The following is a 24,143-nucleotide window of genomic DNA, read 5'->3' as shown; positions in this document are numbered from 1 at the left end:
TGGACTCAGCAGTCTATGCCATCCTGATATCCCCTACAAAGCATTTTCACACTAGTTCACACTTAAATCAGGTGACTCTGATGACTCACATGACAACTCACATGTGACCTCAACACCTCTCATGTGGCATCAGGCTGTGAATGACTCACAGAGATTTAAATGACTGTGACTTCTCACCAGCAAGTAAAACTGATAAAGCCTCTTGGAAGGCCATATTTAAGGCTAAAACAGCAAATTCTCACATCTGCTCACATCTATCACTGACTGAGTCTGTGCCAGTAGAAGAAAGTGCTGTGTGATTCAAATTCTCTCTGCTCTCAGGTAACAAGCGTTTGCTAGAGACTGTTGTGTCTGAAAACTGCCGAGAGTTGATGATGTAATAAGCAAGAACAGTGATGGAGGAGGTAAACAAAGACATTTTTCTTCTTGATGAAGAAAGACACAGAAAGCCTGTTTGGGAACCATTTCCTTCTAACCAGTGAATTACTTGCTTTGATATGTGTAGAAAAACAAATAATTCTAAATCATGGCAAACATAGCCTAATTGTGTAGCTGTTTCTCTTATTCAGTTAGAGAAAAGTAGAACATCCAAAGCAGGTGGGGTTCCTCTCTGTTCTAGATACATATAACATTCCCACAACTGCATCAGGATGAGGTTCAGATGATAAAGCAAGAGAAGAAACATTTTCTCCTTTTAGGATGCTGTAATTTGTTGGGCAACACCACTTTTCATGGACTATCTTCAGGACGGATGGGGTCATGGAGGGCTGCCATTGATGAGCAGCCAGCCAGCCATTGATGATAATAATGATGCAAAATGCCAGTCACACCCTCTGCTCAACAAATGCTTCTGGGAAGGAGAGTTGGACTAAAGACGAGAAATCCACTACTTCCAGATGATCCGACATCTACTGTACCTTGGGGACAAAGAGGAGATGGAGATGGATGTGTAGATAAGGGTGCATGTAGGCAACTGAAGTAGTGCATATTGTTCTTCTGCACTACTGTCACTGGCAGTCAACTTGGTTCTCTGATGCAGCAGGCAGTCTAAAGAGCTGGAAAGAAAACTAGGTTCTTAGTCAGCACAACAGCGTGTGTGATACCCACGTAGCAAAGAGATCAAAAAGGCGAGTCATAAGCTCATTCCTCTAAAAGACAGTCAGCCACCTCGCCAGAAGGCAAGGGATGGGAGGACACAGATGCTGACTGTAGTAATTCTTGTGTCCTCCACTCCTTCTGTTGACCAAAAAAACAGAGACCTTTTGGCAGTCTAGATATGATGACGAGATCCTCTTTTACAGTTTGTAGGGAGGAGGCAGAGGAATCCCCGTCCGCTGTTGAAGCCTAGAAAAGCCCAGGTGTAATGCTGAGAGAGTTCTTCCTTGAGGAGTACCATTAAGTCTTCCTCACAGATACGGTGGGGCCATTCTTTAGTTATGCTTCCTGGGGAATCATCTAAGGCAAAAAGATAGTACAGGCTACATCTGACAGTGACAATATCACAGTGGCGGCACAGGTCAAGCAACAACCAGATAGGGAGGTATGACCACATTGGTGTGGCGCTTCACAGAGCCAAAGTGGTCATACCCCCCCATCTGGCACCAATTGGCACTAATGTGGAGCTTCACTAGATTTTACGAAGCCCTTTCAAGGTCAGAGCCCAAAAGAAATTGAACCAGCTGCTAAGCTGAAGCCGCCTCTGCAGCAGAACTAATACAAGCTCCACAAATACAACACATCTGCTGTGATTACCAAGTAACACCTCCATCACCTCTTAAGTCTCTGCTATACTGCTTCCTGTGCTGATCTTAGGTGATGCTGTGTTTACAAGCATCATAAAAATATTGTATAATGACAAAATGTACATTTACCCCCCCCCCAGCCTTATCTTTTAACAGGTAAGAATATATTTTGATTGATGAAGATAATGGACATGGTATTAGCTCTTGATGGTGTAGTAATGGCTTATAGATTGTGAGACTGTTTTTAAGAAAATGTATGTATTGTTGATGTGGCAAGCCTGGTTCCGTCAATAATGTGAGTAATCATGGTGTTTCAGGCTGAACCGATCAAACGAGGACTTCAAGATTTGACGGTTTCAAAAAAAAGACATTTTTAAAGGAAGCTGATGTTTGACGCACTGGATTGCACTGAATTGCACTGAATTTTGAAATGAAGATCTAATCAAGATGCGTCCAGCTATCACTCTTTAGAACTAAAATGAACAAAGCTTTTGTCATTTTTTCAGAGTTTGTGTTTACATTTCATATTCTTCACACGGCTTCTTTGATTCAGACGCTTTCTCTGACAAAGACTGTTGATAAAGCTCAACACAAGAACACATTATTAGTGATAAATATGTATCAAGTGCGCATGGACTCCAGAGGGAATATTTGGTTGGTGGTTGGGTCTTGGAGCAGACAGGTCAGTCTCCCGCCAAATACGTGAACTGACTGACTGAAGGTTGTTCATGTGTGAAATCTGGCTGCTATGACAACAGCTGGCAGGTGGCAGATGTAGGGCTTTTGTAAACATGTGAGGTATGGTCACGTGACAGGGGGATGTGATATCAGCAGGGGGGCATGATGGCAGGGGAAAGTTGTTTGCATTGTGAAGAAAAATAACATGTTTTCATTTACACACTAAGAATGAGCTCCCTAGGCTCTAGGAAGACAAAGCAGTCTGTGTGTGTGTGTTTCTGCATTCAAACCGAGGATGTTTAGACAGAGTCACTGCTGAGAAATCGTTTTAATCAAACCAGTAAATGAATCAAGAGAGAAGTACAAAGCTACAATAACCCAAGTGATGCTCCAACCCCCACATTGTCCATGTTAGCATCATTCATACAGTACATCTCAGCTGTCACTTGGCGCCGCCTTTTGACAGAGACATATTGTTAACGAATTAATACATTTTCCTAATGCTTCACCTCATCTTATGAATGACTCATATGCTTAAGAAGACACCATACCTGTGGCTTTTATCAGGCATAATGATGATTATCCAAGATACATTTCATAAATTAGGTCTGGTTGGAAAGATTAATTTGTAACATTTTCATATTTTTTTGTAAATATACTATAAAGAACCTAAAAATAAAATCCTTATGGACTCCCATGAGCTTGTTGACTGGACAAAGATATCATGACTTCTGTGAACCTGTTTATCTGTCTATATATATATCTGACATTAAGGGCAAAAAAATGATGAAATTAGATAATTGCTTGGCATACACAACCTGGGGAAAATGATACTTGGTGTGCACCTCAGTTTGAAAGCCATCTGCCCAAATGAAAAATAAATAAAAATAAAGGAAATATTTGGGATCATCATTACTCTGTGATGATTCTTCCCTTCTCCTGGTTGTCTTACCTATCCTGTCCAACCTATCAATGGCAACCGTCTCAAAGGCCCTCCTCATCATGGGATACTCCTCCAGCACCTCGTTGAAATTGTCCACAGAGAGAGAGTACAGGCGACAGTAGGTGTCTGCTCGCACACTGGCCGTCCGTCTGCCGCGGGTCAGCAGACAGATCTCTGGTGGGGCGAAAGAGAACCCAGACAAGCCACCAATGGTCAGATCAAAAACATGGCAGAGGGACACACTTCAGGTTGTCAGACAGTGACAGAAAAGAACAGTTCCTGTGAATAATTTAGAGATTTGTTGAGCCCCTTTAAATTAATGCCCAGCCACAACACCATTACAAAATAAAACTTAAATGTTGAAATGTGTCTGGGTTCTACAAAAACGCCTTGAGCAAATGTGTGATCAGAGCAAAAGTGGTTCATGCATTCAGTTGCTATGTGCAGTCGGGATGACCCACTGACACGAACACTGAGTATTTCCTCCAGCACTGGCACAGCAATGACAGCTATGTGAAGGAAACACACTCTATATTTGGAGATGTGCAGCTAAGCTTCATTACATTCAGTTGCTCTCTTTCCCTTCCCTTAGTATCTTCTCTCTAGCTTTCTTCTTCTAAGGGCTGGGGCTGACTGTTGTCTTGACAACCATATGCCCTCCTTTCCCCCTGCCTGAAAGATTGACCTCCTCTGACTCTCTGTGTGTGGAGAAAAATAACAAAATGTGAGGAGACTCCATTAAGAGCATGTGTAGGGGCACTACACTGGAATCTGTTTGTTCATGTAAAATGACAAATACTAGAACTTAAATGTAAAAACAAAAAAGCTCCAAAATTACAAGCATTAGAGGAAAAGTTTAACACTTTTTTGTCGAGAGTTAGGTGAGGGGAGATTGATACCACTCCAATGATGGTTAGCTTGGCTTAGCTTGGCAGACAGACTGGAAACAGAAGGGAATAGCTAGCCTGGCCGTGCCCAAATAAAAAAAAAAAAAAAAAAGGAAAGCCCACCAGTATCTCTAAAGCTCACAAAAACCAAAATGTGAAACAAAAAAAGCAAGGTTTGTAAAGGGTGGAAGTGTGCCAGATTATTACTTTGCCAGGTGCAGTCTCTTCAGGGGCACTCTGCTGGTCGCCTCTCCAACTCACAGTGATGACAAGACTCAACATAAGATTTTTTGCACTTTAGTTTTTGAACAAATTACACATGCAAGAAAACAGCATGTTATCTAATGAGCTTTGGAGGTACTATGGGCAAATTTTGTTACATTTGGAAAGAGCCAGGTTAGCCTTTTCCGGTCTTTATGCTAAGCTAGGCTAACTGGCTGCTAGCTGTAGCCTCGCATTTATTGCACACACATGAATAAAATCAAACTTCTCGTCTAACTCTCAGCAAGAAAGTGAGTAACTGTCTTTCCCAAAATATCAAATTGTTCTTTTTATTTTAAAAAATAGTACAATTAGCCATACTGACCCAGGCCATAGCTGCTAGAAATTGTCAGTGTCTTCCCATGCATATAAACACATGTACTGTCTCTAGAGAATAGATGCATACATGCACACACATAAACCCACATGCAGTCACTGACTGTGAGTCAGGACACTAGTGTTTTATTCAGAGGTTATTTAAGTGTGACCTTGAGTGTGACTTTGTTTTCCACCTAGCTGATAAAGGATTTATTTTTTCCCAGTAGCTTAATAATTAATAGCCGACACATATAGACATCACTCTGCTTACTCTAGGTTAGTGGTTAGGCTCCTCACGGTCAGTCGCTGTAATGGAAATAAAAGTCTGTGTACTCATGAACGATTTGGTTATTTATTACATATAATCTGGTCACAATAGCTAAAATGTGGGTGGAGAGACATCTTTACTAAAAACATCTTTCCTGAAGTTGAGTTTTGCCCAGTCATGCATGAAAAATTAAGGTTAACATTTTAGATGCTCAAGGTTTGTGAAAAAAATCTTTATAAAATGCCCCAGACATCCTTTCATTAAATGTCTTGGGGTTTTCCTGGTTATACATAACACAAGCATTTGCATATTTCTGGCATCACTGCAGTACAGTGGTAAGTGCTCGGAGAGGATAATTATCCTAATGAAGCCACTGTGGCTGCATTAAAAAGATATTCAAAACCACTGGGTAACCAGTTGTACTGGATAGGGCAATTATCATCCTCAAATATAATGAAAAACAGAAAGATCCTAGATGGGTTAAGTGACTTTTAGCAGTTATTTGGTACTGCTTGGGATCATGACTGCTTTAATCTTTAGCCTGGGCTGCACTGTTTCCTGTTCCCATCAGTTAAATATATAATGTCCAAAATTCTCTTCTACAGGTTTATTGCCTAATATGCACATTGGGCCCATATGCAAATGTAACATATGTACATATATTGAATTTCCATATATGACATAGATGAACCTATAAAATGAAAGCACATATGTAAAAATTATATATACAACCTATTACAAATTGGAATAATTTCATATATTGACATATACTGTATGTCTAGCCAATACAAATATGCATGTTTATGTATAAATGCTTGTAGACATATGTTATTGACATATGTTATGTTAAATAAATATATATCCACCCTAAAGCATGCCAATATATGTTAATATTATATACAGTAGGTTCCAAAAGTCTGAGACCACTGACCCAGAATGGGAAGATAGACCTGTTTAAAATTAATGAATTAATAAGTAAAACTTATAGAAAAATGTATGTTGTTTTAGTGAACTTGCATATATAAATTAAATTGTTCACATATATGGTTGGAGCATGTTTTACCATGTAAAAAGTAATTATATAATATTTCTAATATAAATACATAGACAAATTTTACTTTTACTAAATTTTACTTTTTTTGTATATGTTATAAACTTATATCTTCATATATCAAGGGGATGTATATGTGTGATAATAATATAGGTGACACATATGGCAACATTACTATTGATATAGTGACATACAGTATATGTCATGTACAACATTTCTGTATGGGGGAAACTACTTGTGTTTTAGTTCCCATATAGACACAATCTTTCCTTTATCCTTGTCCTCTAGATTCTGAAGAATTATACCAATCGACAGATTATCAGTTAATGGGGAACTCTACTAATTTTAGACAATGGGAGGAGTTTTCTCATCATGGGGAGTACAACTCAGACTGTTAAAACAGCTGTATAATGGATCACTCTTTTCTTAAACTGTCTCTTACAAGCCCCTCAACTTTATATAATAGTAAATTGTTGGAGTGCTCCTTTCACTTCCTAAAGCCTTCCATCTGTACTTGCATCTACCATAAATAGCTTAAATAACGAGGAAATAAAATGACTTTGAGGCAACATACTGTGAAAGCTTTGGCACTTCAGGCAAGTTAGGATTACACAGTCATTCTATGAGAAATGCTACGGTATGTGATGGCTATAGCACGAAAAGGGGTGTATTGTTCTGCCAGACAGAGATTTTGAAAAAATGGCCAAAGGCTAAGCTGCAGACTCAGCTGCATTTATAGCAATAGAAAAAAAAAGACAAAGCTCTGTCTTTTTCTAAATGAATAAACACAGTAATGGAGCCAATCCAGTCAAGGTTTGCCAACGAGAAGTGTGTACAAAAATGTGGAATGACTAGACAATAGTGTGGGCCAAGAAATGTAAATGACAGGAGACAATGCTTTTTGAATAGTAAATGAACTCAGTCTGTCTGATGGGAAATACTGAAGCCAACGTGTAGCATGTATCAAACCTGTGACCCTATGTCTCTAAACACTAATCTAAAACCAGCAAAATCCTGTAAAAATAAAGTGTTTGGCCTGACATCAGAATGTACTTACTGCTACTTACTAATTCAAAGATTTTACCACAAATAGATGCTCCTGCAGTGGTTAAACCACGCTGTCCCTCCAATCCAAGCCTACTGCCAGGTCTGTGTTTGTAGAGAGACCTGTGATTTCCTCCCTGGTGGCAGGGATGGCTTTGAACAGTCTATGCTTGACGTTACGAATGGCCCTGTCATCACCATTCTGCTGTGCTAATTAGCTGTTATTAATTGGATGTGTGTACATGTGATGTGTGTGTGTGTGCAAGTGTGAGCATGGGTGTGTGTCGTGCAGCCGTGCTACTTCAACAGCGCCCTGGGCTGCTGGCACATCAGCGTTAATGTCAGTGAACTCTGTTCTGCTGCAGAGGGCACCGCATGTTAAAAATGCAGCCCAAACCATCAACCCATGAGACTTAAATAAGTGTGTGAGGTGTGAGGATGCATGTTTGTGCACGCCCGTGTGGGTTCATGGGTGGCCATGGCGGCAGAGGCACCGCATGTTTCTAAACAGTCACAGAGGAGCAACAGCCTGGGAAAGTGGGACAGAAGTGGCTGCAAGGCATGACTGTACAAGAAGTCCAAGTAAAATGTCAGGATGCTGTTTTTTTTTTCCTTTACGTGTTTGTTGAGACTATTCTTATTTAATGAGTAAACACAATCTGCTATATTACTGCAGTGGATTCAGTTGGGATTTATAGAGTAAATAACACTTGCCTGGAAGCATAGAATAGAATGTAATAGAATAGAGTAATAGGATAGAGCAAAACAGAATAGAAAAGAGCAGAATAGAGAAAAAACTAATGTTGGAATTAAAATAAACAAAGCAGAATAGAGAGTAGAAGAAGAGAGTAAAGTAACTGATGATCCCACAATGACAGAGATACTGACAAACCTCCAAAGTAGGAGCCGTCCATTAGCTTCATGCCAATGCTTCCTTTGGTCAGGACGCTGACCACCCCATGCTGGATGAAGTACATCTTCTTGCCAACGGTGCCTTCTCTGACGATGTAGTCTCCGGGCTGAAAGACTTCAAATCTCAGTTTTGTCAGCATGGCGGTCACAAAGTTGGGATCAGCATTGGCAAACAGCGGCATGGATGCCACCAACTTGCGACAGTTGAAGTTGATGATTTCCTAAACGGTAACAGCAGACAGGATTTGATTAGATTTTTTTTTGTTTGTTTTGCTTTGCATTTGAGGATGGACGGCCAATGATACAACCATTGATGATAGGGGTGAGGGAGATGCAGTAATAAAAGCACCATTTTCAGAGCAAGCACTCTGCAGGTTAGACTTCTTTTTTTTTTTTTTTTTTTTTTTTAATTACCTTGAGGGACCCTGGCACAGCTCATTTGGGTGTTCTCCCTAGTTTTCTCTTTACTTTGTGCTACCTGAAACATACTTTGAGCTGTCCTTGAAGCAAAAAGACATTGTTTACTTTGAACTCAAGTAGGCAGCAGGAAAAACAACTTTTGGATGAGTGGGAGTGTAAAGTCCATGTAAAAATGACTTTAAAACCATCTGTTGCTTTCTTTTAAAATACAATTATTTTCCAGTAAAGCCTGGCAAAATACTTCAAGCGATTTTACGGAATACCTAGAAACAGTTCATATGTAAATCGAAAGCTGAGCTTTATAATTCATTTATTCCAGTGCACTTACTCAGCAGTGAGTTGAGAAGTGGCTGCACTTGTGAGTATCTGAACACATCATAGTGGACATTCGGGTGTTTCCATACCTCGCGAAGAGGCTCATTAAGCTCCTCCAGGATGCTCTCTTCATCAAACATCTTGCCCTGGTATCTGTGCTCGTAGTAGTCGTGGATTTTCTGTCGGAAGTCAGCTGGTAGTTTGTGGAAGGACATGTACTGCTCCACTTGTTTGTACTAAAGATGGAGAAAAGAGTGAGAGATAGTGGTGAGGAGGAACAGAGGTTCAATGGAAACAGGATTCAGAAGCTGAACTGTTATAAGAGCCTCCTCTTATCACAATTGAGAAGTGTGTCCAGCTTTATGATATTGATGTATCAGTGGCAACAGTTTCACAGCATCATGGTCTCACTGAACAGTGATTTTACTAGGCTACTGCAACTGTGGAGACACCACGCAGTTCTCATTTCCCACTCAAGCTGACTTTTTCTCAGATTGTCCTGTCACTAGCTTTTAGTCAGCTACAGAGAGTGTCCATGTGTGCAGTTATTAAGATGTACAGCTCTGCAAACATGAAGATCCTCTGACCCATTTCTACCTTGTAGCCATGGGAGGAAAACTGTGATGAAGCTGTTAAGGAAACATGAGAGCTCTGTAAAGCCCGTGAGGATTCATCATGCTCTGCTGTCTTCAGAGAAGAAAGCTGCTGCTGTTGTACATCTTAACCACAGTCTCTGTCTACACAGAAAATATTGCCAGGCTTTCCACAGGGAAAACATGTCTATTATTATTTTTTATGAGAGAAAATCTGTGAAGACCGTCATACAGAAAAAAAAAAAGAAAAAAAAGACACATGTAAATAATTAAATGGGCATTTGTGGACATTTGTGTACTTGACTTACTATTCTGAGAAAGAAGGACGTTTGTTATTTATGTTTGAATTGATGAATATATAACTATGTGGCTAGTAAAAAAGAGCTGAAAGTACAGGTTGGCTGCAGCATCACATTTGATCACTGGAGGGTCAAACGTAACTCAAGTGAGTCGCACCATCACGTATTCACCTCTGTTATGTTTCTCTACATCAAATGCAGCCTGAATGTCCACTTCTCTCAACTCATTATGATGCTCCATAACACATTTCATGCCTGGACTCCCTGTGGAAATACAAGTCGCTGGCTCTGCTGTATAGCATCTCCCACAAGATGGAATAGCACGGCACTCTGTCAGCTGGGGAATACAAAATAAATCTTGCTATTTCCTATTCGCTGTACACAAATGGCAGTTGGTTTGCTTTATTTATACTAGGAAGATGGGGCATTCTGTGTGGTTTCACGTGTCACCACCTTCCTGTAAACAACAAAAGATGCTCTTACACTGCACACAACACCCTGAGGGCGAGAGAGCGGCAACGTGTTTTAGTTCAATGGGCCAACTAGATAACCCCTGAACTAGTTTAGGAGAACTGTTCACACCAGAAAGATGTAGAAACAAGCGACATGTACACACACACACAAAAAAAATCCCTTGTTGTAATAAAATAGATCTCGATATGTTAAAAAAAATCATTCATATAAATGAATCAGCTTTTCTTGTACACAGACAGAAACAGAGTGATCAATACTGTGCAAGACGCGTAACAAATCCATGTTGGAGCTGCTTTAAAATGTTACATAAGGCCTCTCTTTCTCCCAAGTGTGTGTGTTTGTGTGTGTGTGTTAAGCAGTGTGAGTCATCCCTCTGTGGAATAAACTGTCAATTGGATGAGTAGTAGATTTCAAGCTGAAGGTCAAGGGAGAACCCCCCCTGTCCAAAACCACACTTGAAAAATACAACATGACGCTTCTCAAATCTTCCATATAGATTTCAAATATGGTGGTTAGGTAAATATTGCTAATTGTTGAAGAGCCTTGGGTAATAAAAAGTTTATTGCACCAGTTAGCGGCAGTGCAAAAGAAATTGATTACCCCCTGCCAAGCAAAGCCATCATTGTTTACAGCCTACCTGTGGGTTTTGCAACATCTATATTACTGTAATCAGCGGGTTAGGGTTAGGGCAATATTAATATATATATATATATATATATACAGAAAGTAATATTTGTATATGTTGAGGATGCTAACTGTGGCTGTCCTGGGTGTTCTCTGGGAAGCTGAGTCTTAGAGACGCCAACACAAAGCTCCGTCCTCTCCAGTCACTTAGGTCTAATTAAGACAGTTATTTGGTTACTCAGTCAGGCTAAGAGTCTGTTTCTGACTAATCCAGTAAATTAAATACCTGACAAATCAAGGCTGTGCATAACAAAATAATAGGGATGTAACAATTCTGAAACCGCAGTCCAAACGGCCATGATCCCGTGTCTCGATACTGGAAGATTTACTGTTAGGTCCAGCTGTATGTTTTACAAATATTACACATAACCCTTATTTTATTGTGTTCCAACTGTGTGTGTCACATGATGATTTTGGTTCAATCACAATAGAGTGATCAGGCCTGTGGAGAAAGTTGGGCTGGTTTAATCAGCTCAGGATGGATAACAGTCACTAGATCTCAACACCACTGGAACAAATAGAGGAGATTTTGCAGGACAGATTAGAAAGTGCTCTCTGCCACCATCAAAATACCAATAAGAGAATATATGTTACAAGAATAATGGTCATCTCTCCAGTGAAGTTCCTAAACTTTGGAGAATTTGAAGCTGTTCTGGAGGTAGCTCTGTGGTAACTTAATCCCTACTAAGATATTATATATATATATATATATATATATATATATATAAATTCACTTATTAAGAAACTGGATGGCAAAGAGAAATACTGGAAAATTATCGACTGATATGTGGAAACAGTGTAGTAGATAGAGGATGATCTCCAGCTGGTTGTGTGTGTAAATACAGTATATCCAAGGGAATACAAGGCTTTAATCATCTAGAGTGCCGATATCTTCCTGCTGGTGAGCATCACAATTTATGAGGACAGGCCATGTATGGAGGAAGAGTGAGGGTGCTGACAATGACCTTGCTCGTAGCAGTCGATGACACGCATGGGATGGGATCACACTGTACAGGAAATTACATTTTGTCACACTGTAAGGCGACATATGGGTTAGAGAAAAAAATGGAGGCTTGACCCTTATGGCCTGGGTGACAGAACATCACAATATCCTTAATACAGGACATACTGGCTGCCATGGTAGGACATCATTCATTTTGTTTCTCTACAGGAGGATGTTCTCTCCTTATATAAAGTGGTGAGTGGTTCTTATGAAAGGGAAAAACTTGGGTTTATGTAACACTGGACAGGGAGAGTTGCATTTATCTCTGTTTTCAGGAACACTAAATAAAAGCAATGTTATTTTTTAATAAATCCACTTTTCATTCTCCTATAACCTCCTCCTCTTTCCTCACACTCTTTTTTTCCCCTTCCCTGTCTCTTTCAGACACTTTTCCCCAATTATTTCCTGGTAGCAGTTGTCCTCCAGTTGACCTACATCCTGCAAAAATAGATCCTACGTACACATACATACAGTACAGCATGGCCGTATGCATGACAAAATGACAATCAGACTGGATCACTTACTTTAATGAACCACATAATTAAATTACATCTGCAAAAACAATTCACTGCATCCTTTTCTTTCTTACGTGAACCAGTTTTAATCACAATCTCATACAGACTGGTCATGGTTCATTCAGTGTGAAAAGCCATCGTAGCACTAAATGAAAAGCCCACAGGATGTCTTCCTCATCTTCCTCAGCCACATTTTCAGGTGTCTAACTCATCTTGAGAGTAAACACACAATCCAGACAACAATCAGAATTTTCTTTTCAAATTATAAAGATATATTTGTTTAGGGCATATGGAGTTATATCCCAAAAATGCAACACCTAAAAAAACAAATAAAAACGATAAAAGGATGGCTCTCGCTCTCGCTCTCGCTCTCTCTCTCTCTCTCTCTCACACACACACATTTGCTATGTGTGATGCATATGACTTCCAGCGTATCCAGCTCATTCAATCAAGCATGGGGATAAACTGGGAGACTCCGATTAAGTGTTTCCTGCCTCAGGATTCAGTGTGTGACAGTCTCAATTAAACTGAAATGACATCTCTCTCTCTCTCTCTCCCTCTCTCCCTTGTTCTCGCACTCCTTTAAAAGCGGTTGTTGAAGGAGCAGAGTTTTATTGACTTTCTGATTTTCTCTGCATTAGACTTAGATTAGTGGCCATGTCACTCAAAGTCAGTGGAATGGGAGTGAGACCCAAAATTGCCAAAATCTGTTCACTTCTGGGCTACAAAATTTGGAGTTATACACTGTTGCCACTGTGTTTTGGAAACTATAATGCACTCTGTTTTACCACATGGTCATGTTTGTTGCTCCTTAGGAAGAAAACACAGGGGGCAGATGACGGGTGCCTGCCACCCTAAACACACACAAACACACTTAAAGACACGGAACTGGACTGATGCTTTAGTGGTGTCCCTCACTTGTAAGTCACTTTGGATAAAAGTGTCTGCCAAATGAGTAAATGTAATTGTATATGAACAAATTAATGTGTATAACCCACATACATACTTATATGTTTCTATGATGTTCATATTTACCATCCAAGGCCATAAATATTCAGATACTTAACTTCCTAACTCCACTTATATGGTTTTAAAGTCTGGTACAGACATACAGCTAAATTGTATTAATAATGTGTGTCCATCTTATAAACTTGCAGATAAGACTGGACATAAATCCTCCTGCTGTATTTGTAAAACTAATAAACGCATTACATTTATGAAATCCAATCTGTTCCTGTCAGCCAGTGGACTTAGTTAACAGGGGGCAAAACAGCACAGAGGTTTTTTCATGGGACATAAAGCCCCTAGTTGGTGGCTTGTGCGCATGATGCATGGCTGTCACTGTAAGCTGCCACACAGGGAAGGGAGAAATTGAATTGGCCCTCCTATTAATGGGCCATGTCAGGATGTGACAAGTCTTATACTGTATCTCTCTCTATCTCTCTCTCTCTCTCTCTCTCTCTCTCTCTCTCCCGAGTTGACTTCGATAGTATCCTTCAGCTCATGGACTGAAGAGCGGAGACAGATGTAGAGAAATAAACACACAAACAAACACACACTAATACACTTATGACATACTGCACGATGTGTTCATTGGTGAATGGAGGAAAGCCAGAATGGTTTAGACCAGCAAACACAGTCATTTATATCCTATATTAAATAATAAATGACTACAACAGCAGAGACGAAGAATGTTCACATTGTCCATGTGCGCAAAGTAAATTCATTTTTTAAACCTGGATCCTGACGTCATTATGATTCACCAATATATTTCTAATATTAGAAAAACTCTGCTTTTCATAAAGTGCACTAATGACATGAATCCAGGTAAAAGCCCTGATAGATAGATAGATAGATAGATAGATAGATAGATAGATAGATAGATAGATAGATAGATAGATAGATAGATCGATAGATAGATAGATAGATAGATAGATAGATAGATAGATAGATAGATAGATAGATAGATAGATACTTTATTGATCCTTTGGGGAAATTAAAAAATATCATCATAATCACATAGTGATTTCTCATTTACATATAAACCTAAAGGGGAAAATATGGTTGGAGAGAGAGAAGTGTTGAGTGTGGATTATGAAGAAGGCTACTAGAAGGAAACATCAGGAGGATGTCCATAATATCTTTACTGTCACTGCAGTTTAAGTGGCACCCCATTGATTTTACACTTCAAGTTCAGTTCACTCCTGGCAGAAGGTGCCACTCAACCTGTGAAAACAGGTGGGTAATATAGCAGTGGTAGTATGGAAAAAGACAGCAACACAGAATGACTGAGCTGCTCATAATAGCAATCTAATCTAATAAGAAATCTATATAAAGTGGCTGTAAGGTTGAAAATGTGTTGCATATGTATTGAACTCTCGCTCTTTAAAAGATAAGAGAACCAGCAATTCAAATAATAATAATGACTCAGGTGAATTTGAGCGTCAAACTACACTCATGACCCTGGAAATAATGGCTGACTAAAAAAACAACAAATTGAGCTGTTTCTCACCCAACTATGAATTGTGGTTGAAAGCTACAGACCATGAGTTAAATTCCATTTTTTGTCAAATTCTAGGTGATGAATTTAATCTATCAAATGCTTCGGAGAGTCAGGTAGTGCAGGTCAGGCCTTAGGTATTGTCCAGGTTATGAAGCGAGCGGTTCCTCATGTCGCTGTTTAATGTGTCAAGGCCCAGTGGATCAGTTCTCATCACTGAAGGACCCAGGGGTCACATCTCCCTCCTCTCTATTCGGGCATGCAGCTCTATTGCTCTTGAGGGGGAGGAAGTGATGGGGGAATGAGAAGACTGAAGTGCAGTTACATAATAGCTAATGCCCTCTGTCCATGTGTCCGCTGGCAGATGGTGTATTGCCCAACAGTCAATGGAGAATGGACGGATGAGGGGTGGGGGTGGGGGGCAGGGATGGAGATGGGAAGAGTGTTGTGGAGAAACACAGGACGAGGGCACCATGCAGTCATCTCTACATGAAGGGTGATATAATAAAGGAATAGTAAGGTGCTGCCACTGCCTCATCACTTTTATTGTAGCACTGTTTGTGGAGATTGTGTGAACGCCCACAGACACACAAACAGTAATATAACACCATCTGCAGCTTCACATGTCAACCGCTGAGGCCCGTCTCACACTGTGGCCGTGTGAAATTCCCACATGGCTATGTTTCATAAGACCAATCCATGGGTGATTCCCCATCCCAGGGGGTATATACTGTATATTGCTTGAGGGTATGTGGAAAGATTGTGGAGTGGATTCAGTAATTTTAAAGAATAACCTAGAAATGATCATGATTTTATTTTTGAAAATATGGATAACCATACAAAATAATTAAAATGAATGGCTACACAGTTGAAATAATTAGCTAAACATACTAATGGATAAATGGTTGAATTAGACAAATTGCACAAACAGGTGAAATAATCATATGTAGCAGATGAAAGAGTTAGAAGTAATTGTAATTATTGTGATTGTTGAAACAGTTAAATGGCTTAAAGTAAATAAATGATTGAAAAAGCTAAAAGTAATGGATAAACGGGTGAAATAGGCCTTTTAGCTAAAGCTAATCAATTAATGGTTGAAAAGGGGCGACCTGATAGCCAAGTGGTTAGGGCGCATACCATGGGGCGGACTCTTCCCTGCATGTCATTTCCCTATTCTCTGTCCCATGTCCTGTCTCTCTACATTGTCAGATAATAAAGCCATAGAATGGCCAAAAAAACAATGGTTAAAACACCTGACCCCTCTAGTGGTAGGAATGTGAACTCAACCTAAACTCTGACAATTCAATTGATAGAAAAAAAAAATTGCAACAATATCCACTTTTTCAAGTGTTTCTTAACATCCACTTACAATTCAGTTGAAATGAACACATCTGGAACAGGTGATGTCGATGAAGGGGCACCTGAGTTAATCTGACTGGGATGTTGGGGTACATCACTGGTCTACACTGTTTCTCATTAACATGCAGTGTCCCTCTCTTATCTCACATTTACTGTGTGTGTCTCTATTTATATTCTTGTCCATAGACCTACTCAACACACCGCAAACCAAACAACATGTGTCAGCTCTGATAAAGCAGGAAAAACACCAGTGTGCTTTGTCTAACTTTTGAACCTCCGGTAAACAGTTTGAATCCAGATCTCTCTTTGGTCAGTGGGGTCTTTGCTTACACTCCCTGTGGAAGAAGCTTAGCTCCAGAGCTATTATGACATTTCTGTCTCAACACTGAGTGTGATGCTAACTGTTTACTCTGTGCTATGTCAATATAAGTTCATGCTGTCGCTTGCATTTATTCTATCTCATACAAAGAATCTGTTTTGTCAGTGAGGTGAAGTTCCAACCCATAACTCTGTCTCCAGTCTGTTATCTGATGGACCTATTGCAGACTGCAGTGCACTGTTCAGTTCACTGGTTAATGCTGAACAAACAGTCATGGTGTACTGGAGAGGGACGGGATGTTGGATCTGTTGCCGTAGTCAAGACTAGCAGGCTGTTGCCACTCTGTTGGTTATTTCACTGCTGTGCATCATGGAAGAGGAGGAGAATGAAAGCAGCAGCAGGAACTGATTTCTCCAGACGTCACATCACTGACAAAGTACAGCTACATGTAACTGACACAAAACAGAGACTCCAGCATTGAGTCTGCAGCTAATTTGCCCTTTCTCTTAATTTTTTCTCTTAAGCCTGTTTGAAGCAGAGCTCAGGGCTCTGTCTTTTAGACTTCTGGCATCAATGCCACGAACCAAATTTGGTGAGGACTGGATGACATTTGTGAGAGGAGTGGTTAAAAAGAAATTCAAAATGGTGGAACATTTGTCGAGGCAGAAATGGGCGGGGCCCTGATTGATTTTAGTAACTGACTTTATCAACACTAACCACATCTTCTTGGACCTTGATTTTACTTTCCACTAAATTCTACTTTAATCTACTAAGTCTCTATGATACATCTGCTGACTGACAAACAAACTAATATAACCTGGCTATATAACCTTTTTAGCAGAGGTAAATAATGAGCCATGACCATAATAATGACAAAGATTGAAAATAGCACTCACAATCAAAACAAAGTTCATTATAGGCAGGTTTAAGAAATTGAAAATGAAATAATAAAAGACAAATTAATAAAGACCAAAAGATAATTAAGACACAAAAATAGAAAATATGATAAAAAGAAAGAGTAACTTCAGAAAATGACATTCATTTTGAAAAAATGCAAGTGAAAACAACACACGGTTAAAAGTTGGCAGGCTCAAAAAGCAATTACATAAAAAGGAAGTCTAGAAGACTGTGTTTTGAGACTTGGATTTAAAAGATAGTACTGAATTAATGCGTCTGAGTTCTTTGGGCGGGGCAGTCTACAGATCTGAGGTCGCAGAACGAAAAACCCCTGTACCTGGACTGAAGGACAGGAGGACACTCATGTGGATGTCAGTTAAAAAAAACATTTAACAAATCATTCATTCGTTCCTGACAAAAAAATACCTTTTCATTGATAGGTTTTTTTCTTCATCCAAATTACAAATAAAGTTTGTTTGTGGTGCTCCAAGGAGTGAAACATGACATTTAAAAGTCAACATGAATATGACAGAGCAAACTGTCAGCAGCTTTAAAAGGGACTATTGCTTCAGCAGAAAGTCGCTCCAGTCTATGGATCATCCAGAGTAGCAGGGTCATTGTCTCTGGACAGAGATATTTCTGTTGAATCTTTAAAATGTAATCTATTATTGATGTGAGCACCTAATGCTGCTTTGTATTGTGATGAAGTCATAAAGTGATGAGACGGTCCAGTGTGCTAACTTCAGAGGAAGAAAAGAAGAAAAGAAGAGAAGTGGTGGTAAAACAAGAGGGTTGCTTTCCACCACTGGAGACAGCTCTTGGTGAGTAAAGGAATGATGTTTAATACTTAAGTCATAACGTTTGTTCAACAGCTGTTGATTCTAACGCTGGCTATGTAGCAACAGCAAAACTTACAAATAGCTCCTTTAAATTATCCATTGTCATTGACCGATATCCCTGATCTGAAACAGCAGTCACACAACAACAACCCTTCTGTGCGTATCCACCAAACACAGTCATAAGTGGAATTCAGTATGCTCACTGGTTGTGAATGGGTTACCCCAGATCCACTGATAATTAATCCAATCTAATTAATACAGGAGCTTCATTAGAGTTTAAATAAAATCACAACCCTTCCCCCAGGAGATCCAGTCTGCCATAAACTCAACACCATCATGGATGCTCACTGGTATCATGACCTAGAAAATAAGGCAAGATGATTATCTCTCCAACATGATGCACAACCAAGCCACAGGAGTCAGAAAATAAACAGAGGAAAACTACCATGTTGATCATGACTCAGAAAGAGAGAGGGAAACCTGATCATCCTTTGTTCTAAACATTAGCCAGAGGCTTCAGCTAGACAACAGAGCCTGACCAATCACTCTGATGTGTAAGTGTGTCTGCATGCATGTGTATGAGTGATAGATAGCTTAAGACATCCCCACATCATCCAGGTTCTAAGGAAGTTAACAAGACACAGAGCACCAGTGACACCGTGGCCTTATAAAGCCGGAGTGTGCTCCCCTCCCAGGCTTGCTGACGCCCAAAGCTTTGATCTGCTGTTCTACGAAGATGACAGATGGGCCGAGGCCCAGCGAGCTGCAGCCATGAATATCGAACTACAGGAATAGAACAGATGCTGTTCCTATCAAAGTGTGTTGGAATCTAATGAGAAAAACCCCTTGTGTTCATATCAAATGTGATAACCTTATACACATTGTTGTAAAGGATTTAGCTGTAGATAAAATATCCTATGGAGTCTCCTTGTGGCGGCTTGCTATGCTCCCGGCAGTGGGGTCATCTGGGTACAGTTAAGGTAATCCTGGGGCTAACACCCTGATTTATATCACCAATGATCCAAAGACAGACAGTAATAAACCATCCCTCCTGTTTTCCTGTTTTTCTTTCTCCACAAAGAGATACTAGCTAATAAGCTGTGCTATTTACTCAGACAATTTGTATTTAAAGGGTTGGGTCCCCCAGATGTCAGAAAACTTACCTTTAGAAGAATCTAGTCATGCAGATAAGTTAAGATTCATATGTTTATTTATTTTTGAGATATCTGCCTCTGAGATTTTTGCTGCCACCCTAACAAAATGCAGGTGAATTAAGTTTTATTTGTGGTGCTGACACCATTCAAAAGTCTAATTAAGAAATATCAAAAGGCAACATCTCTTTTCAGAAAATAGTGTCCCTGTGACTCAGTTTTTATAGGGTTTTTTTTCTTCAGAAGAAAGTAGTTCCAATGAAAACTGTTTACAGCACGGTCTGTAGGTATATTCAGAGTAACCAGGACATTACTTCTCAAAAGATATGTTGGTGTTGGATTTATCAAAAGAATGGTTTGATATTGAAAAATACCCTTAGTTGCACAATTGCCAAGAATAAGATAAGAAGATTGGTAGCACTTTCATATCTCTCCATCAAGTATGAAGCTGGAGCCAGGAGCAGATTGGTTTAGTTTAGTGCAAACACTGGAAGCAGGGGGAAACTATCCAGACTGGAAGAAAATGTTAGAGCAAGTAACTCCCTGTAAAAATACAATGTGTCATTGCTACATTTTTGCCTGAATACAGACTAAACAAACAAGGTATAACATGTTAATGAGTGAGCTTTAGAGGTGCTGGCATGTTTTTCTAAACTTGGTAAAGTGCCAGGCTAGCTGTTAACCTGTTTCCAGTCCTGATGCTAAGACAAGCTAACTGTCTCCTGGCTCTAGCTTCGTACTTATCACATACTCACATACAAGAGTGGTATTGATCTTCACATCTAACTCTCGGCATGAAAGCAAATAAGCATATTCCACAAAAGGTCCAGCTGTCTGCTTGTCTAGACACTGCAAGGATAAGTGAGAAATGTTCTTTTTTTTCCCTTTGTAATTTAGTTGAACCTAACATTAATCTTCTAGTGATTTGCTAACTTTGTCTCAAACATAACAGCGTTATTTCAGGTGGTAAACACCCAGTGAAAGAAGGCAATACACCAAAAACAAGACAAATCTTGACCTTTTCCTGGTATTGCCGTCTAGATGAGTCCAGAGACTGGATGAGGGCAGTTGCGTGGCCGATGAACATGGCGTAGCAGGTGGCTCCTACGATCATACTGAGCATCGTCAGCCAGATGTCCGACATACTCTCTGGAGCTTGTCTTCCATATCCAATGCACAGCATGTGGCTCATGGCTTTAAAGAGGGCGAAGGAGTAGAGCTCGCTCCATGAGTCATTCTGTAGGAAGAGAGATGGAGGGAAGGCAAAAGTTTGGGAAAACGAATTATACAGAAGGAGGAAGAGATGGGAGAGAAAGGAGAAAAACCTGGGTTATTCTGTTTTCCTAGAATAGCTCCTTACTTTTATATCGTGTGGTTACTCTCATGCCACAGTAGTTTTGACCTGATGACCTGAGCCTGAGATATACTGTTGAGGCACACTGCAGTAAAAAGTTAGTGTGACAAAAGTGGTGACAGAGTGACTTAAATAATGATAGAGCTAAAGAGTGATTCCTGAAAAGTATATGGCTCTGTGTGGTGACTGCTGCATGTTTGGTGGAGAGGCTAATCGTGATTACTGAGCAGCCTCACCCTGTCTTGGACAAGCAGAGGGAGATGAAGAAAAAAAGCGAGTGTTAATGAGGAGCCCGTACATCTGCCTGCTCCAGTCTGCCTTTGATTGGTGCTCACGCACTCAGTCAACTCTAATTCTCACATATTAGAGTCATTAGAAAGCCCTCCATGGGCGCTGCTGAACCGCACATCCTCTCCTCAGACAGCTGTTCCTCACACACCGTCCAGAGTTTACCCCAGTATGTGTGTCTGAGTGTTTCATCTGGGACGAGTGGTGTCCTCAGTCACTGATTGACTGGTTGGATTCTTAGCTGATTTGTATATTTCCCAAGTCATTTACATGTCATTTGAGATTCAAATTTGCTCAAAGTTTCGTGTCTGTTTGAGCTCTCATCTGGATCAGTTGTTTGCATTTGTTGGAGGAGATAAACTGAGCCTTCTAATCTTAGATAAAAGACAGAGAAACCAACAACAACAGTTTGAAGCCTTTAAGATTTTAAGCAACCTCCCCATATTTTTGGCTTTGTTGTTATTTCTATATGATGTACACTTGCAGTCCTTGTCTCACTGTCATCCACGGCCCTTAAGCCCAATATAATAAGAAATGTTTGCTGCAAAACCCGGCAGAACATTTAAACACTCCAGCCTCAGTCTGAGCCTCATCCTCACCGCCCCAGGTGGTGAACAGACCTGGAGCTGAATCCCTCCAGTCAGCCATCAGCATGCTGGCTACATTGCTGATGGATAAACAGCAGGAGTAAGCAGCTCTAACCCAGAGCCAAAGAACAGAAATAAACACCTGTTGACTCTGACTGTGGCTTACTCTCACATACACCACACCCAGATAAATATACAGTACATACATTCAGTCAGTAGATAGAAGAACAGCAATGACTATCTTTTATACACTATACAACACATTAAACAAAGAAAAACAGAACAGAAAATACTCATGCCTTAAAAACTGAGTACTAAAACACTGATCGATTCTTACTCCTGCACTTGATCAGGTCATGACCACACCCTTGATAAACTCTTAGCGTGTCTGACTGTGATCCTGATGATAAAACAGGGAATCTACTACTGTCACATGCTATTGTGGCATTTAGAAGACATCATTACTGTCAATCTGTGGTGACCCACGAGTGACTATCTTGGGACAAATACAGGATGAGAGGAGTGTAACTCATCTATGGGTCAAAGATTTATTATTCTTGGTCTGTCTGTATGACTGTGTGAGTGTTAGTGAAAAAGACCATAGGTAAAAATCACCCCTGTACTCCCAGAGTCTGAAGTCTGTCTTCATCAGGTCCTTCGTTACAGGTGGATGCATTTGTTTCATACACTGTGTGTGTGTGTGTGTGTGTGTGTTTATATGTATTTCTCTGAATGTATGTGTGTGTGTTTGTGAGTGTGTATATGTACATTTATATAACTGTTAACTATAATTGTTCCCAGTCTTTATGCTAAGCTATGCTAACTGGCCTTACATTTACCGGGCAGATATGCAAGAGGTATTGATCTTCTTATCAAAATAAGTGCATCCTCCAAAATGTTGAATTATTCTTTTGCACGTCTCTGTATGAACAGAAAAACCCACACTGACCAGCTGTAACCAGTCTGTTTGAGATAACAGCTGATTAAAACTGACACAGTGTACAGCTGTCTCTTACTATTGGAAATTACAACCTTCATAGTAACACAATAAACTAATTCTACAGAGATACCACCCTGAGTGAGGGGGAGAGAAAGATGAAACAAATGGAATTAGGTCTTGTCTTCATTTTATCTGCTATCGGTCTTCACTGAGCAGCGTGGATGATAGCTAATTGTACATAATACATTTAGGGAGGAACACAAAGGGAGTATGGGACATCTATGATGCATGATGGCATAATTATAGAATAGTGAATGTACATGCATGCTGGCACACCCGTCTGGGGATACATGCTGTTTGACTCTCAGCTTGTTTTTTTAGTGTGTGTGTCTTTGATTTGTGCCAGTCACGCTTCTCAGGATCTCTGTGACAGGGTGCAGTCCCTCTCTGACAGTCTAAAACTGACATCGGGAGTTTGCTTCATTTGAAAGAACTGACAATTAGATGACACTGACATCTAGAATTTTAATATAAAACTACCATAAAAGAGCTTGTTAGCAATGTTAAGATTCATTATTTAGAGCCAGTGTGTTCGTGTTTGTATGCATTATTTAAAACCAAATGAGCACAGAAAGTTGCAAGATGGTTTGGTGTCCGCTGGAATTACTTAACAATGTTAATGAAGAATTCAGACTCTGACAGCAAAAAACGTTTCGCTCAGAGAGTGTGTGTTAAAGAAGAATAATGGAGTAAAGAGCAAATTATCTGGGCATCATGGTGGCTCTGTTTGCAAAAATAACTGCGTATCAGAAGTTTAAATTGAACTGGAACCTCTCTGTTCACGAGAGGCTTTACTGACAACTTTTCATTCCTCCTATTAGTTAGAAGTGGAACCCCAACAATCACATTATTCATACATTAATGAGAACAAATCACATACTCAACACCATGACTGAGCATTTCCACCTTGCTGTCATGAACCGATGGACAAAAAACAGATTCAGAGAGCCAAGGTTTCACATGTCTCAAATCTAAGGAACCAGTCAGCGATTTTGGTTCACAACAAACTTATCATTTGAGTCTGGGTCTGACCGAGACTGAAACGTGTGGTTGAGTCAGTGATGTCTCCTCTGCTAACCCTGCCTCTGCACCTCTGCTCCCTCACCGGTCAACCTAACAAAAGCAGCGTTGGTGGGTGGGGCATGAGACCTGATCCAGATTTTCTCAATGAGGAAGTAAGAGTTGATGTGCTTCCCCTTTTCTTTGCTTTTTACGTTTGAAAAAACATGTCTGGAGGGGAACTTAACTTTTCCCTCCTGCCAACATGAATTCCAATGAATGCCTTGTAAATCGCTGTCACATCCTTCCTAAAAATTACAGGTGCACCACTGTAACTGGGAGTTGTTTCAGTTTATGAGGAGTGACTCCTTTGCAGAGGAGGAGCAGGTTCAGGATCTCTGAGGGCTACACCAGTAAGGGCTATGTCCTTCAGAGGACCCAGC

The 24,143-nt window shown here is 40.1% G+C and overlaps 1 protein-coding gene across 1 annotated transcript in view; it reads right to left on the bottom strand.

Moving 5' to 3' along the window:
• hcn2b (hyperpolarization activated cyclic nucleotide-gated potassium channel 2b) overlaps positions 1 to 24,143 on the bottom strand; it is a 43,057-nt gene that overhangs the window by 5,000 nt on the left and 13,914 nt on the right. Inside the window, exons 4-7 of the mRNA XM_071487484.1 lie at positions 20,491 to 20,709; positions 8,929 to 9,075; positions 8,085 to 8,325; positions 3,373 to 3,537 (exon numbers count right to left, since the gene is read on the bottom strand). Coding sequence (XP_071343585.1) covers positions 3,373 to 3,537; positions 8,085 to 8,325; positions 8,929 to 9,075; positions 20,491 to 20,709 — 772 coding nt within the window. The remainder of the gene's footprint in view (positions 1 to 3,372; positions 3,538 to 8,084; positions 8,326 to 8,928; positions 9,076 to 20,490; positions 20,710 to 24,143) is intronic.

Source organism: Trachinotus anak, unplaced genomic scaffold, assembly GCF_046630095.1.
Source record: "Trachinotus anak isolate AG129_WGS33_773 ecotype Australia unplaced genomic scaffold, CSIRO_AGI_Tana_v1 ptg000010l, whole genome shotgun sequence".
Classification (NCBI taxonomy): Eukaryota; Metazoa; Chordata; class Actinopteri; order Carangiformes; family Carangidae; genus Trachinotus; species Trachinotus anak.
This window is presented reverse-complemented; position numbering and strand designations above follow the sequence as displayed.